Consider the following 15,451-nt stretch of genomic DNA (forward strand, 5'->3'; position numbering starts at 1 on the left):
GGAAAGATGTTGTCTTAACAGTCTATGCGCCAACCGGGCGGCCCAGGTTCAAGTCCCACCTGTGGCTCCTTACTCGTACGTCATTCCCTACTCTCTCGCCCTGATTTCTGACTCTATCCACTGTCGTATCTACACACACACACACACACACACACACACACACACACACACACACACACACACACACACACACACACACACACACACACACACACACACACACACACACAAACGCACTAATCTCCTTGTTTTATATGACAGCTGTAAAACTCAGTAACTTCCCAAAGTTCGTCTCTCTAACTTTCAACTGGTTGGATATAAAACCCCTCAAGGTCAAGTGGGATAATGAGCTCTCCTCCCCGTGTTGCTTCATTAGCACCACTGAGTGATATTTCCTCCGTGTTGTTCGATTTGGTCTAATCTGTCTGTGCCCCAATATCCCGCTGTAATCCTAGAGCTGCGTCTAAAGCGCCTCGAGCAAACGCTGCGAACACACTAACAGACACGTTATAACTATGCATAATTGAAGCATTCACTCCTATATTAAAGCCACTGCAAACACTTCATGGTGCAACATTCCAGATGAATATATGTGAGGAAAAGACGTCAAAAAAAGCAGAACATTAGTATGCGTGTTGATGTAGGTGTATGCATGTCTTCATAATGGATCTGGATGATTCTGCTTGTGTGATCAATCACTGGAATGGCCATGTTTGAAACCAGTTTGTGGTCATATGCTGCTGTTTTTTCTGCATCTGTTGTCCCAGGAAGGAAGGACAAACTAAATGTGGGGACTTGCCTACAAAGTCTCACAAATGAAACCAACTCCTCAGCTCGTCACAAATCAGAAGACAACATCATAATTACTCTGCGAGCAAGCTGTTTCTATTCTTCTTGTTTTTTTTTTGACTGTTTTCCTTTCTGCCAGGCTGCAGCCATATGGTTTATTGTGGATGTGGTCGTGCCAGAGCAAGTACAGCTCAGAAAAAAATCCCATTAAGGGGGATATGTATTGGTTTGCTGTGTTATTCAAAGCTGTCTGGGACATTAGTACCGACACATCTTTCAATGTCAAAGCGAGCTGCCGAAAACAAACTAATCTGCTCCTTCCTCGCTCTCTTCTCCTTCTTTTACTTATTTTCTTCCCTCTCTGTCAGTCCACATCAATCTTTGTCTCACACGCCGCCTTCTCTCTGCTTCTTTTCTCTTCTCATTGCTTTTCCACGTCGATATGCCATACTGTCCATCCCCCTCCTTACCATTCTCTTCTCCTCTCCTCTCCTCTCCTAACTGCAAAATGTCTTGATTCCAACCTGATTTAAGTTCTTTCCCATTGTAGCAGAACATGACATAAATCAAAGGAGCTCGAGAAAAATTTTGATGAAATTAAATGAAGACACCTAAACAGAGAGATAGGTTAAATATGTGACTGCATGAAAGTAAGCAGTGAATATCAATATAAAGACAACCGTTGAAAGAAGAAGCCATGTTAAGAGTTCTTTACTGCATGATTCAGTTATGCTTCCTATGGTTGTATCTGTACGACGGGTTTAATCTGACCCATTGCTCTTAGTGTAAAGTGTACAGTAGGTGTATCAGCTCAGTATCTGACTCAGTGATCCAAAAAGAATAGTAAGGTTCTGCAAGTATAGCAGCAAATAGTCCACTGTATTTTACAGAATGACTAACTGTGCTAATTTGTTGCTTTGCATGCAGTTCCTTCAACCTTAACTGGCTGTAGAGAATTCAGAAAATGCAAGTGAATAACATTTCATAGTGTGGCTAAAGCAGTCCAAGCCTCTGGGAGTCTTTCGAAATATTTTGAAATGTGTCAGTCCATTATAGTAATCACTTCACTCTTTAAGCTATAAGAATGAAACACAAAGAGTTACAGTGGATCAGCTATCTCACTGACAGCCATGAGATCAGACCAGTGATGAGTGTACAAACAGAGACGGCTTTGTGCAGATTCATCAGAATCCATTCAGAAGATTTCTACCGATTGTTATGAGCATTTTTTTTTTTTATCCAACCTCTGAGGTAAACAGAGTTTCATTTGTGAAGGATTGACATTTATGACATGAAGCCACAAAAACAAGACGTTTGTTTGATTTGTTGGAAACTCCTGTTGAATAATGTGTTCATTTGCATGTGTGTGATGTATATGTCTGTGTGTGTTTGTGTGTGTGTGTGTGTGTGTGTGCGTGTGCGTGTGCGTCTGGGTGTGCGTGTGTGTGTGTGTGTGTGTGTGTTTGTGTTGTCTCTGTGTTTGTTGTGCCTTGGGCTCGCCCTTTAGCACCCAGCATTGCAGAGTAGATGAGATACAAGAATGAATACATGTGAGATGGAGAAGAAAATTGCTAACATAAAGAAATTGAAATAGAAAAGCAGCAGAGAGAAAGAGGAAAAATATAAACAGAGAAATAAAAAAATACAGATAATGAATGGTTTGCCTAACTCTATTACTGCTTTGTGTTTCTGAATAATGTGCTGCTTTCTTTGAGACACATAATGGGCAGGTATGCCTGACATTTACTGTCTTTCTCTTTCTAGAGAGCTTCTTATTTTCTGAGAGTTTCCTCCTTTTTAGTACATCTGTTGCTTGGTGCTGTTTATACCCACAAACTAAAATATAAAGTGAAAAACATCATCCCTGACCGGCCTTTATTTCAGTCACCGAGGACTATTACAAAGTTTTATGTCCCATTTGGAAATATAGTGCAACACAATGGCAGTAAACAAACCATTATCAAATTGTTAACCAGGCTATGAGCTGAGTGATCACTTTTGTGTTCTCATAATGGACTCCTTTTTGTCTCTTTAGGCTGACTGATGACTTATTTATGCTGAAAAAGCAAAAGGAAGGAAACTTCTTGTACTGTAGAGGCTCGGATACAATCAAAGCCTGTAATCAAATGATGTGATGTGCAGCATACTGGATCACATTTTTTAACAGAGAAAACATGCTTTATGTTTTGATCAAAATAGCATAACATGATAAGAACATTCATAAGGCTAGGTGAATTGAGAAATTGTGAAAAAAATAAGAAGATTTTTATCCCTTTTTTACAACAGCAACCTTTGTTACAGTCTGAGTAAGAGCTCAACACTGGGCAGACTGGGAGCTGAGACTATTTGGCATTCTGGTCATACACTGCAGTCGGAGGCCGGCAGCCAGGGACAGCTCACTCTGTGACAAAGCTGTGTGTGTGTGTGTGTGTGTGTGTGTGTGTGTGTGTGTGTGCGTGTGCGTGTGTAGGTGCATGATGATGACATAGAGGCTTTGAAAACTACAAAGACACACATACTAAAAGCGTCACTAGCAGCTACTCCAACCTAATGTACTGTGAAGTGTTAAACTCTTCCTGTGTGTCTGTGAGCTGTAAGTGTTGCTCTCAGGTAGATAGACAGACGTGGTGCGGGGATAAAACTCATGACTCTGTCAACACAATGTATGACAGCATTATCCCGAGCAATGACGCATTACACCAGGAACAGCAACCACAGAGCACATATTATGGGATATAAATGATAGAAGAATACACTATGTTGCTCTATTTTTGTATTCTCTCGAACAAAACAACACAAAAATAGTCCCCACACTCACACACTGCAGGGCTGTTGTTTCCCTATGGCTAACCTTTTCACGCACCCACAAATGCCTTCCTCTTCGTCTACCCTCTCGTAAAGGCTGTAAAAGGATCCAGGCCAACTCCATCTGTTAATTTGCTGTGCTATAAAAAGCCCAACTTTACACAAGGGGCCTCAAACGCCTCGCATGCAACTGAGCGAACAACCTCCGCTTCCCCTGAGCCTGCCCGCAAGGTGGCCAAAAGTCGCCTGCAAACATGAAGGGAGGCAGATCCTCAGCGAAGCATGGAAAAATAGAGAGGATAATTTAGCGTTAATTAGCATCTTGTCTACAGGGGAAGCTAAAGGAAGGGAAAAGAGAGAGGCGGACACTGGGGTGATTAGGAGAGAGGGAGAGGGAGAGGGAGAGAGAGAGAGAGAGAGAGAGAGAGACTGGTTTGTTGCCTGAAGACTCTGGTGATAGTTCTCCTCTCTCTTGTCTTGTGATATATTAGCTCTTGTTCTCTCTCAGCTCCCACCTTGTTTCTTGCCTTGAGTGTGATCCTAAATTAATAACACTGTAACCAGAACATTGGTCCGGTAATGAAAGGCATAGCACAGTCAAGCCGGGTGTGCGCACAAATAAGCTAATAAGAAAGGGATAATACATGAAATATAAAGTGGCATTAAATTAAATACATACACTGTTTTTCAGCCTATATGACAAGGTCCCAGATCAGCAATTAGTTCTTCTCTGCAGCCAAACAGCTTAAATATAAAAAGAACAACATCAAAGTCAAGATATAAAAATCAGGATAGCGTACGCTCCACTGCGACAGCACAGACCCTAGAGGTGGGGTAAAAAATCGATATAGTATAGTATCGCGATATTTTGTGTGGCGATATTATATCGTCTCATGGCTGCCAAGTATCGATATTTTTAATATCATATTTTAGATATGCTTTTTTAAAAAATTTTAACTGCTGAAGGGGTTGCACTATTCATGTTGAACAAGTTGCATTGTTAAAAATTCCTGTTAAAGTTCAATTAGACTGAATTACAAATAAAAAGACTGAAGTGAGAGGAACAGACTGAGTTTTTTTCTTATTTGACAAAACAGTTCTTGAATTAGTTTAATGTAGTGGACATAATATTCAGTTAAAAAGCTTAACCGCAATATATTGTATCGCAATTGTTAGCATATTGCAAAATGTTAAATATCGCAATAGAATCACATCGTGTATCGAGTATCGCGATGATATCGTATCTTGGAGACTCTGGTGATTCCCACCCCTAATAGACCCGACTCTATTTGAGTCCACACAACATCCCATTTAAGTGTCTAGTAGTGTATACTTTGTTTTGTGTTTATACTGTTCTTTGGTGGGAATTGTCCGCTGCACAGAAACCAGACTGTTAAAAATAATTTCCCCATGGGGACAATGTCTAAAAATTGTGAGTTATCATCACATTTTGGATAAGTGAAGGACTCCTTATTGTCTATTGTATACATGCATTTAGACAGATTTGAGTATTTAATCGAGATACCTGCATTTCAGAGCAGTGCTACATTAATGATACTGTTATATTTTTTAGAGAGACACGAGCATGTGAAGTGGAAGCAAGAAAGAAGAGAGAAAAATCAAATCTCCTCTTGCTGCTGCTGCATTGTAAAGGTTAACCATTCAAATAAAAATCCATAAACAAATATGACAAAACAAACAAGCGGTTTAACAGCACTGCAACATAAAGTCATTGGGGTCTAATCCAAGTTCTGTGCTCTATTTATTTCTTTGTAAAAGAGTGTGTTTAAGTGTGTGTTTGTAGTACTACACAGTGGCTGGCTCACTTCTTTGTCATTATTATACTGCCTTCTTAAACCACTAATTTGGAACCACTTAATCCCCGTAATGAAGTATTTGTGTTTTCATGGGTAATTTCCACCGGAAGCCTACGTTAGATAGCCCCAATTTTTACATATCGCGATCACTGGAGTCAGTGACACCTCTTATTAATAGAGAACAAATCATATGATGTAGTTTTGCAGGCCAACCCGGAAGTAGCATCGCCATGGGGTCTAACGAGAATTCGCCTATGGGATTTTTGCATTGGATTTTGGATCATTGCAGAATTAAGCTCTGTGGCAAACGCACGTTTCTGAAGCGTAGGCGTTTCGTTCAGCAGGATGATCTTCACAGATGAACACCATTATGATGTTTGAAGCATTAATGCGGCAGACAGAAGTAAAAAGCTAACGTTATGCTACAAGTGAACTACACCACGGTCGGATGATTGTGACGTCACTACCGCTATGCTTCAGATGATCTCCGATAAACTAATCCGCGTAGTTAAATCAATTGTTTACTAACATGATATTTGACTTAACCTAAAGATTAAACTTACAGGAGACATCACAGACTAGTGAGAGAGTTCCCGGCCTCCGTGTCTGGCGTGATGACGTTTAATGTCCCCGACAACCACTGTAGTTACATTTAGCCACTTGTTAGCAACCGCCTTTTTGAGTGAGTGAGAAAATCATCATTTTGCGTCACTGGAAGCTCCTTTTCAGACTTAGAAATACAAAGATTTCCCATCTCAGGGGAAGATAAGGGCGGGATGCACGACCATTCAAAAATACTACCAGGTTTCTAATGATACAAAGCTTAATGCAAATGGGTGAAGTATCCCTTTAAATATTGTGTGTGTGTGTGTGTGTGTGTGTGTGTGTGTGTGTGTGTGTGTGCGTGTGTGTGTGTGTGCGTGTGTGTGCGTGTGTGTGTGTGTGTGTGTGCGTGTGTGCAGTATGTGTTTAAGTAAAAGAGAGGCAATAAAAGATTCTAAAAGGACAGAATCTGCGTAAGAGGTGAGGAAGGGGTTAAAACAATTACGGCCCCCATCTAAATTAGTGTTGTCACTGGTGGCAGAATATGATTCCCATGTAACGCTCCGTTTATCTCTCAAATGCCATCACTAGATGTGATAGATGAGATCAGTATGGGAAAAATACAGAACATGGAAGAGTAGCGAGTGTGCATAATGTGTGTGTGTGTGTGTGTGTGTGTGTGTGTGTGTGTGTGTGTGTGTGTGCCTGCTGTGCATAGAGAAAATGCTGTTGACAGTATAATTTGATGAAGGATGACAGCTAATTTATGAAGCATATTTTGGGGAAAATAATTTTTCCTGCTTCTACTTCCTCTGAAGTTGTACTGCTTGTACACTGATAATTGGATTTCCCTAACTTGCAGTGAAGTGGGAATAAACTGGTTAATAAAGGGCTGATTGACAGTGTGCATGCATGTGTCATTGTGAGGGTGTGTGTGCGCTCATACAGAAGCATTTTGGGCGCACGCACGCACGCACGCACGCACGCACGCACGCACGCACGCACGCACGCACGCACGCACGCACGCACACACGCACGCACACACACACGCACGCACACACACACACACAATACAATACATCTAACAATCCCTTTTAGCCTGTTTCTCCCTCGTTCTATTTCCTTTTTCTCATTGTAATTGCCAGAAGTCTCTTGTCTTTAAGATGTCATCCCCAAGCTGTGTAACTTCTATACATTTTCATAATGTATTTGTTGGCTGAAAAGGAAGAAAATAACAGTTAATGCGTGACGGCATGTTTGTTATTCCACCTCCATATTAGACTAAATACAAAGCATTGACATAAACTGTGCTTAAACTCGAGTAAAATACAAAGTAAAATACAGCCTCAAGCCGCCTTCTCTCTTCTCTGTTCTGAATCCAATCGAAACCCCAGTAAACCCCGACTACAGCACTAATCAAACAAATCTAATCTAGGGCAAATCTAACACAACTCCAGCATCTCACAAGCCAGCCTAACTAATCCAAACCACACTGACAATTGGCTTTACTCAAGTACATAACATCCAAAAAGGCAGAGTCAAATGAAATCTAATGCAAATAAATGTAATCCCAGTTAATCTTCTCAGAATGAGCCGAGCCAGGATACAACTCGTTCTCATGGTCTGTTTCAGCACTGTCACCTGTAGTCAGAGTCGAGCTCAAGACAGGGTGAAGAAAAAGAGCTCAAACATACAGACGGGCGACAGAAGAAAAAGAAGTCGCCACAAGTCAACGGAAAAGCAATACCGCTGCTCTGCCTCCATTCTGAAAGTCTTTGGGACTAAACTGGAGGGAAGAAACTCCATTAAAAAAAGGTTTAATCATGTTTGTTGATTAAATAATAATAAATGATTCTCTATCTATAGATTCTGCAAAAAAAAAAGAAAATGCTGAATTTGTAGGTGCAGGACCAGATCCTGGTATCAGTTTTCTGTTTATCGTAAAAGTTTAACTCGCCAGCTCAGGGCCCATCAAATGTCATATTATCTCAATTGAACTTGAATTGATGTATTTAAAAAGATTTCTGCATACAAATCCAGCTATCAATCTGTTCTTTGACCTGTTCTCTTAGCATCAACTCAATTCTTGCCTCCCATGTTGCTGGTCAGACAGTGAACAAAGGGAAGTCATGCCCAGACGTCCTTATTGCTAACAGCTTGATACACTGGAAGCCTCTAAAATTGACAATTGCTTTGTCATCTGATAGGTTCCAAGATTGACTGTAATTTATTGATTTCACACGAGTAGAGAATAGAAACTGTAAAACTGTAGAGTGGGCATGCATCGTATCATCCAGCTCATCTTTGACTGTGTCCTTCTCCATTTAAAAAAAAACGTGCTGCTCTTTTTCTATGTTCTTCTTTATCAAGGTAACCATGGTACTTCTGCTTTGCTGCTGCAGCGTAGAGAAGCAGCTGTCATGACCACCAGCTTTAGTGAGGCCTGTAACAGCTGACATGGTCAACAATGAGTCCATGAGCAGCCATAGCCTGCTTTTTAGGTCAATTTCTTGGTTTGTGGAAAATCTTCTCAACACCGACTTGCCCTATGAACTGCAAAAAGTTAAAGTAAATGACTTAATGATTTATTTTGATCACCCTTTAAAGCTCCAGTGAGACATTTTTAGCCAATTTTGAATACTGTTAGGGGTAATGAATTACAAAGTAACGTGTTTTGTAGATAGACTGTAAATATAAATGGATGAAGTCTGAGTGACTTCACCCGTATGTTACTGCCGAGGGCTTTGAAGTCCCATGAACGACGGTCGCTCTGCTGGAAATGCTGTCTCACCCTAACTTTCAGTCAGCCTAACAACAGGCTGAGAGCTGGAGCTGAGGGTTTTAAGCCTCTTGACAAACCGTTACATTGCACCAACCTGTTATCCAAATGTGCTGGGGAAGAACTAATTAGACCAATTTCTTTGTGTAAACCAGGCTGTCAACGTGTTAATTTCTGCTGCAAAAAGTTGTTTTTAATGTGTGAATGCGACTTTCGGTGCTTCCACAGCCAGTCTGAAGCAGATACTCGACGAACTACAGGATTACGCACCTCGGCATCATCTTCAGTTTTCAACACATGAAGTAACTGCTTTATGCTGCGTCAACATCCCAACATCCTTCTGGATTACTTCAAACTTCTTTTGCCAAACACAAATTTGCCACGTGCATTGAAAATTGAATATTAGTGATTGAAATTTTCTCAATATCTGTATTTGTTTTTTCTTTAGGTGATGAATTGTTCATAGAGTTTATGCTCGTGTAATTAGCTGGCTTATTCTCAAATCTGTGTATTATGCCTCTAATCAATGATGTGCACTCTCTGCTTTGGTAATAATGGACACAGTCATTTCCTTAGGGTAAGGAGCCATCCCAAATGCACATAATAGAGCCAAATTTGTCACTTTAGGGGCCAGTAGTACTTTTTAAACGCTTAACATCTAAATTACTTCTTTGATCTAAGTCGTCAGTACTTTTCCAAACATTTCGAGTTATTCATGTCCATACCAATCCTGTTTGATTTGACTCTCCTCTGTAGTATCCCTCACATAGAGAGAAACTGGAAGAGAGGGTTGTTGTGAAAATGAATTTCCCATCAAATCCTGACGGTGTGACAGAAAGAACATCCTGCCTGTCTCACTGTGCTTGTTTAAAAGTCAGCGGTGAATAAAGATGCCATCCTCAGCTCTTACCTGGAGTGTTGAGCAGTCTGGACATGCGACAGCTGTAGGCGATTTGCTGCTCACAGCTTCCTGCACTGGTGGTGATGGCTGTCATCTGGAAACAAGCACACAGATGTAGTTCTTCAGTATACCGTAGTCAGCCAGACAGGTCCATTTGGTGTTGAAACAAATTACTAGGCAGCAAAATGAAGTGACATGTACTCTACTAATGTCGTTTTACTAGAGCTTCAGGTGATTCAGAGAAGCTGAAAATGGAACCAATGATCTATTAGGAGGAATCACAATGACAGGACGGAGCTCACGTTCTTATTGTTTATGACACTGCTGAAGGTGTAGCTTATTTTTAGACAATCTTAGAAGATGTATGAATTATTCTTATTTTTCTTTTATGAGCAGGTTCCACTGAGAAATGACTCAAGATATTCTTAAACTAAGAGAAATAGATGGTATGTCAATAATATTGAAAATAGCAAGAATGTCAGATTATATTTGAAGTTTATTTTGCTTAAAGGGAGAATATGCAACTTTTTCATCCAGCAGATGTCGCCCCTTGAGCACCAGCATGAAACCAAAACAACTTGCGATGCATTGTTGTGTTAGCATGCTAATGCTAGCTATCTTTAGCTTGCTCGTATCTTCACACTGCATGTAAATTTACACAAAATGACTGATCCAAAAACGCTTACACGACATTCAAATAAGCAGTGAGTACAGTATGTTATTCTTCTTTTCTCTAGTCCCTCAATTAAACAACTTTTATACGCAAGAGGATGAGCCGGCCGTCCCGGCGATATAAACAATGTGTAGATACGGCTAGGAAAACTTGGAAAGCCTCACAGACAGTGGGACTCGGGTGTTACACTCATTGTAGACAGTTATGACTCACAGTTATTTTCAGTGGATATCCAGAGAATACAGAAAATCCATTCAATTATGTTCATTCTTAAGATCGTACTTTAAGACTATAGCAAGTCTCATATATCTTTGACTTTTAATTGTATCTAAAATATGAATGTTGAAGTTAGAAACAAAAGCATTTCTAAGCATTATGCCTACAGTGTGTGCGTGACTGTACAGTACCTGGTCCATGGAGGCGCTGTAGTTAACCTGTAGGACGGTGCGTCTCTCTCTACTGGAGCCAGTCACTGTGGTTTTGGGGGGCAGGTTGTTCATCACCGTTGTCCACACTTTGTCCTCTACACATAAACAAACAAAAAAATAGATGATTTTTTTTCTTCAAGTGCTGGAAGTATTTAGACACGGTAAATTATGTGGGGACAAGTTTACACACAGTAGATTCACCAAGATGATGGTACAGAAAAATTAAAACTGAAAACTTTAGCTGTCATGGCAGTGAAGTTCTTTCTGTGTAACCGAGGAAGGTATGCTATAAGGCTTAATAGACACTTCTGTGCTGTTATAGCATACAGCAGTTATGAGCCAGTCAGTCAGGCACCATTCTTTCACAGTGTCAGTCAAGGAATGTGTGTGTGTGTGTGTGTGTGTGTGTGTGTATGCATGAAATTCAGCTCTCGTAAGTGTGTGTATGTGTTGGAGAGAGAGAGAAGCTCTTCACATTTGTGAGGTGTGTGTGAGAGTGTTATTCAGCGTGACTAAGGGGCCGACCAGCGGAGAGCAGTGACATTTCATTAAAAGTCTCGCCTTTGCTCTGCCTGTATGCTCTGCTGTTCTCCGCTTTCTAGTTATTCCACGCTGTGTGTGTGTGTGTGTGTGTGTGTGTGTGTGTGTGTGTGTGTGTGTGTGTGTGTGTGTGTGTGTGTGTGTGTGTGTGTGTGTGTGTGTGTGTGTGTGTGTGCGTGTGTGTGTGTGTGAGAGAAGTGTCATTCAAACGGTTCGAGCACTCTTGCATTTGCATTACTGGTTTGTGTCAGTCATGTTTGTGGTATGCGTGCGGGTGTGAGTGTGTATGTGTTTGAGCTGGCTGCATGAAATATCTGTGTCGCCATGGAAACCCCAGGTATATGGCAGGTTAAGAATGCTGTTGTCTGAGGTTAAGAATGAGGAGGGCTGCAGTTTTCTTCCCTCACAGGTCACTGAGGCTAGACAGGCTGGTATACGCACAAACACACAGACACACACAGGCACACACACACACACACACACACACACACACACACACACACACACACACACACACACACACACACACACACACACACACACACACACACACACACACACACACACACACACACACACACACACACACACACACACACACACACACACACACACACACACACACACACACACACAGATGTAAGAAAGATAAAATGCATGCAGTGACAGAAAAGCCATTCCCTGCCCGCCCACACGCACCTGTCATGTTGCAGTTGACTTTAAAAGGGCCAAGGGGTCCGCTGCCATCAGGGTCGATCCAGTAGGTGTCAGAGGACCGGCCCAAGTGCTTGTAAGCCTCACATGACGGCTCATAGATAGCTGAGAGAGGGAGATAAAGAAAAAAACAGGAAAAAAGAGTTGGAGGAGGAAACAAGATGTCCTCATTTCTTTAAGCTGTGATAAAATACATGTATACAACTAATATATATTATTATAATATGAACATATTTTGCTTATTTTTACACATTTCAAGCTCTATATTAAACATACTGCAGTCGTGAATAACTTGCCATGAAATAGACTCAAATAATTATGTCTCTGTGACCAAAAAGAGGAAACCAGACCACGAGTTAAAAGGTTGACAGTTTCTAAAGTTGTTTTCTTCCCAAGAGTCAGATTCTAACAAAGTGATACAGTTCACACACAAAGAGACGTTGCTTACTTTTATGGGCAAACATTGAAGACAGTGGTATTTCAGGCAGTTGAAAAAAGCAGAACAAGATGTTGTAGCAAATAAATATAATGCGTTCTGTCAACAGGTGTTCCCATAATTAATGCAAGTGAACGTTCCTCAAACACTGTTTCAAATGAACTAGCCTATACTTGTTGTTTAACTCAAAAATGGGTTCTTAGTTATAAGTTGTGTTGCATGACTGTGAAATCCAACTCTTAGCTAAACATCAGGTTGCACTGACAATTTAAATATTGAAAGCAACTTTCTGAGGGATAGGGAGAAGAAGCAGCTTTTAAGAATCTGCAGGAGACATAAACACATTTGAACAGTAATTGTCTGGTCAAAACTATAACACAAAACTGCATTTAAAGCTCCTGTGAGGAGTTTTCAGCCAGTTATGAAACAGACTGAAACTAATACTGGTGTTTCTGTATGACCCACAAAATCAAACCAGTTCCTGTTTAGTTATTTTTAATGTCTAAAACCTCTAATGCAGGGTAGGTGTCAGACAAGTGATGAACAGCGTGCAGTGAAAACAGCCTTTGTCTACCATTTCCACATCAAAGATTGACAGTGAATGATATATCTGACAGTTGAATTATGCAGGGTGAGTCTTTTTGTTAAAAAAAAGAAACCATCTCTTTGCTACCTTTGTGTCCTGTAAATCTGTAAGTCATAAGTCATACCACTTTGTCCACAAGGGGCACCAAACAAACATTTCTCACATGAGCTTTAATAACGTTTAACAACTGAATATGCTCCATAGCAACACAAGGAATAATGAAACACATTTTAAAACATTAACAATAAACTTCAGTCCAGCACAATGCATGATGGTAAATGTGGCACAGTGGACGTCCGCTACAAAATTCTATGCAGAGATGTATGCTAATATTGGAAAACAGTCCTATTTTATGTCACTAGCACTATTCTAGCAGTAATTTTTCTCCTGAAATTCAAAATGTTGGTCTGAGAGTTGTGGCAGTGATACAACAATGTTTTTTTCTTTTCTATAAATCTGTGGGACTGATCCCAAAACTTTAGGTTAACACAGAATTACATTTTAAGCTCAGAACTAATTAAACTAAGAATGAATTCTAATGTCTTTGTTTTGTAAAGTATTTTTATGTCATGGACCAAAGATTAATTAGATTGTATCACTCCAGAATGGATCTAAAATAGCACATCAGTGTCAACAGTTGTTTTCTTTTCCCGCCTTCTAGAAAGGCAAGTTCATGCACCTGTCAAGAAATGTTGTCCCGTCCCACACACTCCAGCAATCTATCGGACAACATATTGATGTTGTGTTTGTTTTGATGTACACATTGGCAGACAGAGAGGAGGAGGAAATAGTCCTCAAAGAGCAGTGTGAGAGTGAGACTTGGAGTGAAACTTTCTTGATGAGGACTGCTCGTAGGCTTAACACCGAGTTAAAAAGGAGACAATCCACCTTTTCTCTCTCTCTTGAATTTCTTAAGTCTAAGCTTCTTCCTCTGAATTGTTGATTATTAGTCTTTTTCTCTTTGATATCCCTCCACATTTCCTGGAGTTTAGTGATGCAGTAGCTTGCTGACAGGATGTGCACCTTTCAATGAAACCGTTGTTATGAGGACCTGACCCCGCTGAACTATCTCACACTGATCTCCACAGAAATAAACAGAGCTGTTAAAGCACTACTTCTGAACTTCTGATCAAAGTCGTCAGTCAGAGGTTGCAACAGAGTGGAAGTAATAAACAGTATGGTTTCTGGGGATCTCTTCATTGTGTTGAGACATAACTGAATGATTCCAGGCCAAGGCCAACAGAGAAAGTTAGAGACATTGCAATCCAGGCAATGTGATTTAAAAAACAAGTAAATAAAATATATTTATTTTAACCAATTTCTCCTTCAGAGTAAAAAAGACCTAAAAATTCAGAAAAAAACAGTTATCACTGTGTTATCCATACTCACAAACACATTAAATAGTTGTAGCGGTGCAGTCAAAAATATATCAACCTACATCCAATTTGATGTCTTAAAGGCAAGAAGCAACAACCACAGCCAGTTACTTTCAGCTGAAACATATCCCCTCTAAATCAACTCATTCGTATGTTAACCTAGGAGTGCAACCAGCACTGATTTTCATTGCTGCTTGAAAAATCAATTGTGATTACAATTGTCCTTTTGGTGGAAACAACGATTGGGAAGCCATGTATTCAACATTTCAAGATATATTTAACAAAGTAATCAGACATATTGATCAATTTTAGAAATTGCAATGGGCAACTGAGTATATTTTTTATTAATACCATATAAAAAAATCAATCATCCAAATTCCTAAATATTTTCCCTTATAATTTAATGGTTTGTTAGTGAACCATACAAACTATGAAGTTGTTTAGAATAAATAGTTAAGTTTGTTGACCCACAGAGGCAGACTAACAGACTAACAGAGTAATTTTTCAGAGTAGAGATATGATCACTTCCAGTGCCCCATATGTGTCAAACTCTAAAAGCTTCTACAATCCCACTATACATTATGTCTAAGACATGAAAGGAACCCTAGCTTTTCTCTCAATCTTGACAAAGCTTCAGCAGACCTACATGTGGATTAAAGGTCACATATTATCCTCCTTTTCAACAAGTTTAAATGCCATAACTCCCAGAGCTCCCAAAAAATGTCTGTGGAGTTTCTTGTTAAAAATCCACCACGATCCTGTATTTGATCATGCCTATGAACCCCTCTTTTTCAGCCCTGCTCAGAACAGGCTGTTTCTGTGGCTTTAAATGTAAATGAGCTGTGTTAGACCACGCCCTTCTGGAAGGGCTTGGGTGGCTTGGGCTTTCTTGCACCATGTCCTATTGTTTATGGAAAGAAGGCAGACTCAGAGGGCAGAACAAACACCTAGCTGTGGAAGTGTCACCAACCTGGGGGAGGGGTTACTTCCCTTTGTGATGTCATGAATGGGAAATCTCCAAACAGCCAGCCATTTTCTGAAAAGTGGAGCAGGCAAAAGACAGA

At 40.3% G+C, this 15,451-nt stretch overlaps 1 protein-coding gene across 1 annotated transcript in view; it reads right to left on the minus strand.

Annotated features, from left to right (window-relative positions):
• LOC109999178 (contactin-associated protein-like 2) overlaps positions 1-15,451 on the minus strand; it is a 237,167-nt gene that overhangs the window by 71,700 nt on the left and 150,016 nt on the right. The window contains exons 13-15 of the mRNA XM_065948795.1: positions 11,975-12,094; positions 10,715-10,830; positions 9,644-9,728 (exon numbers count right to left, since the gene is read on the minus strand). Coding sequence (XP_065804867.1) covers positions 9,644-9,728; positions 10,715-10,830; positions 11,975-12,094 — 321 coding nt within the window. The remainder of the gene's footprint in view (positions 1-9,643; positions 9,729-10,714; positions 10,831-11,974; positions 12,095-15,451) is intronic.

Source organism: Labrus bergylta, chromosome 20, assembly GCF_963930695.1.
Source record: "Labrus bergylta chromosome 20, fLabBer1.1, whole genome shotgun sequence".
In the NCBI taxonomy this organism is placed as follows: Eukaryota; Metazoa; Chordata; class Actinopteri; order Labriformes; family Labridae; genus Labrus; species Labrus bergylta.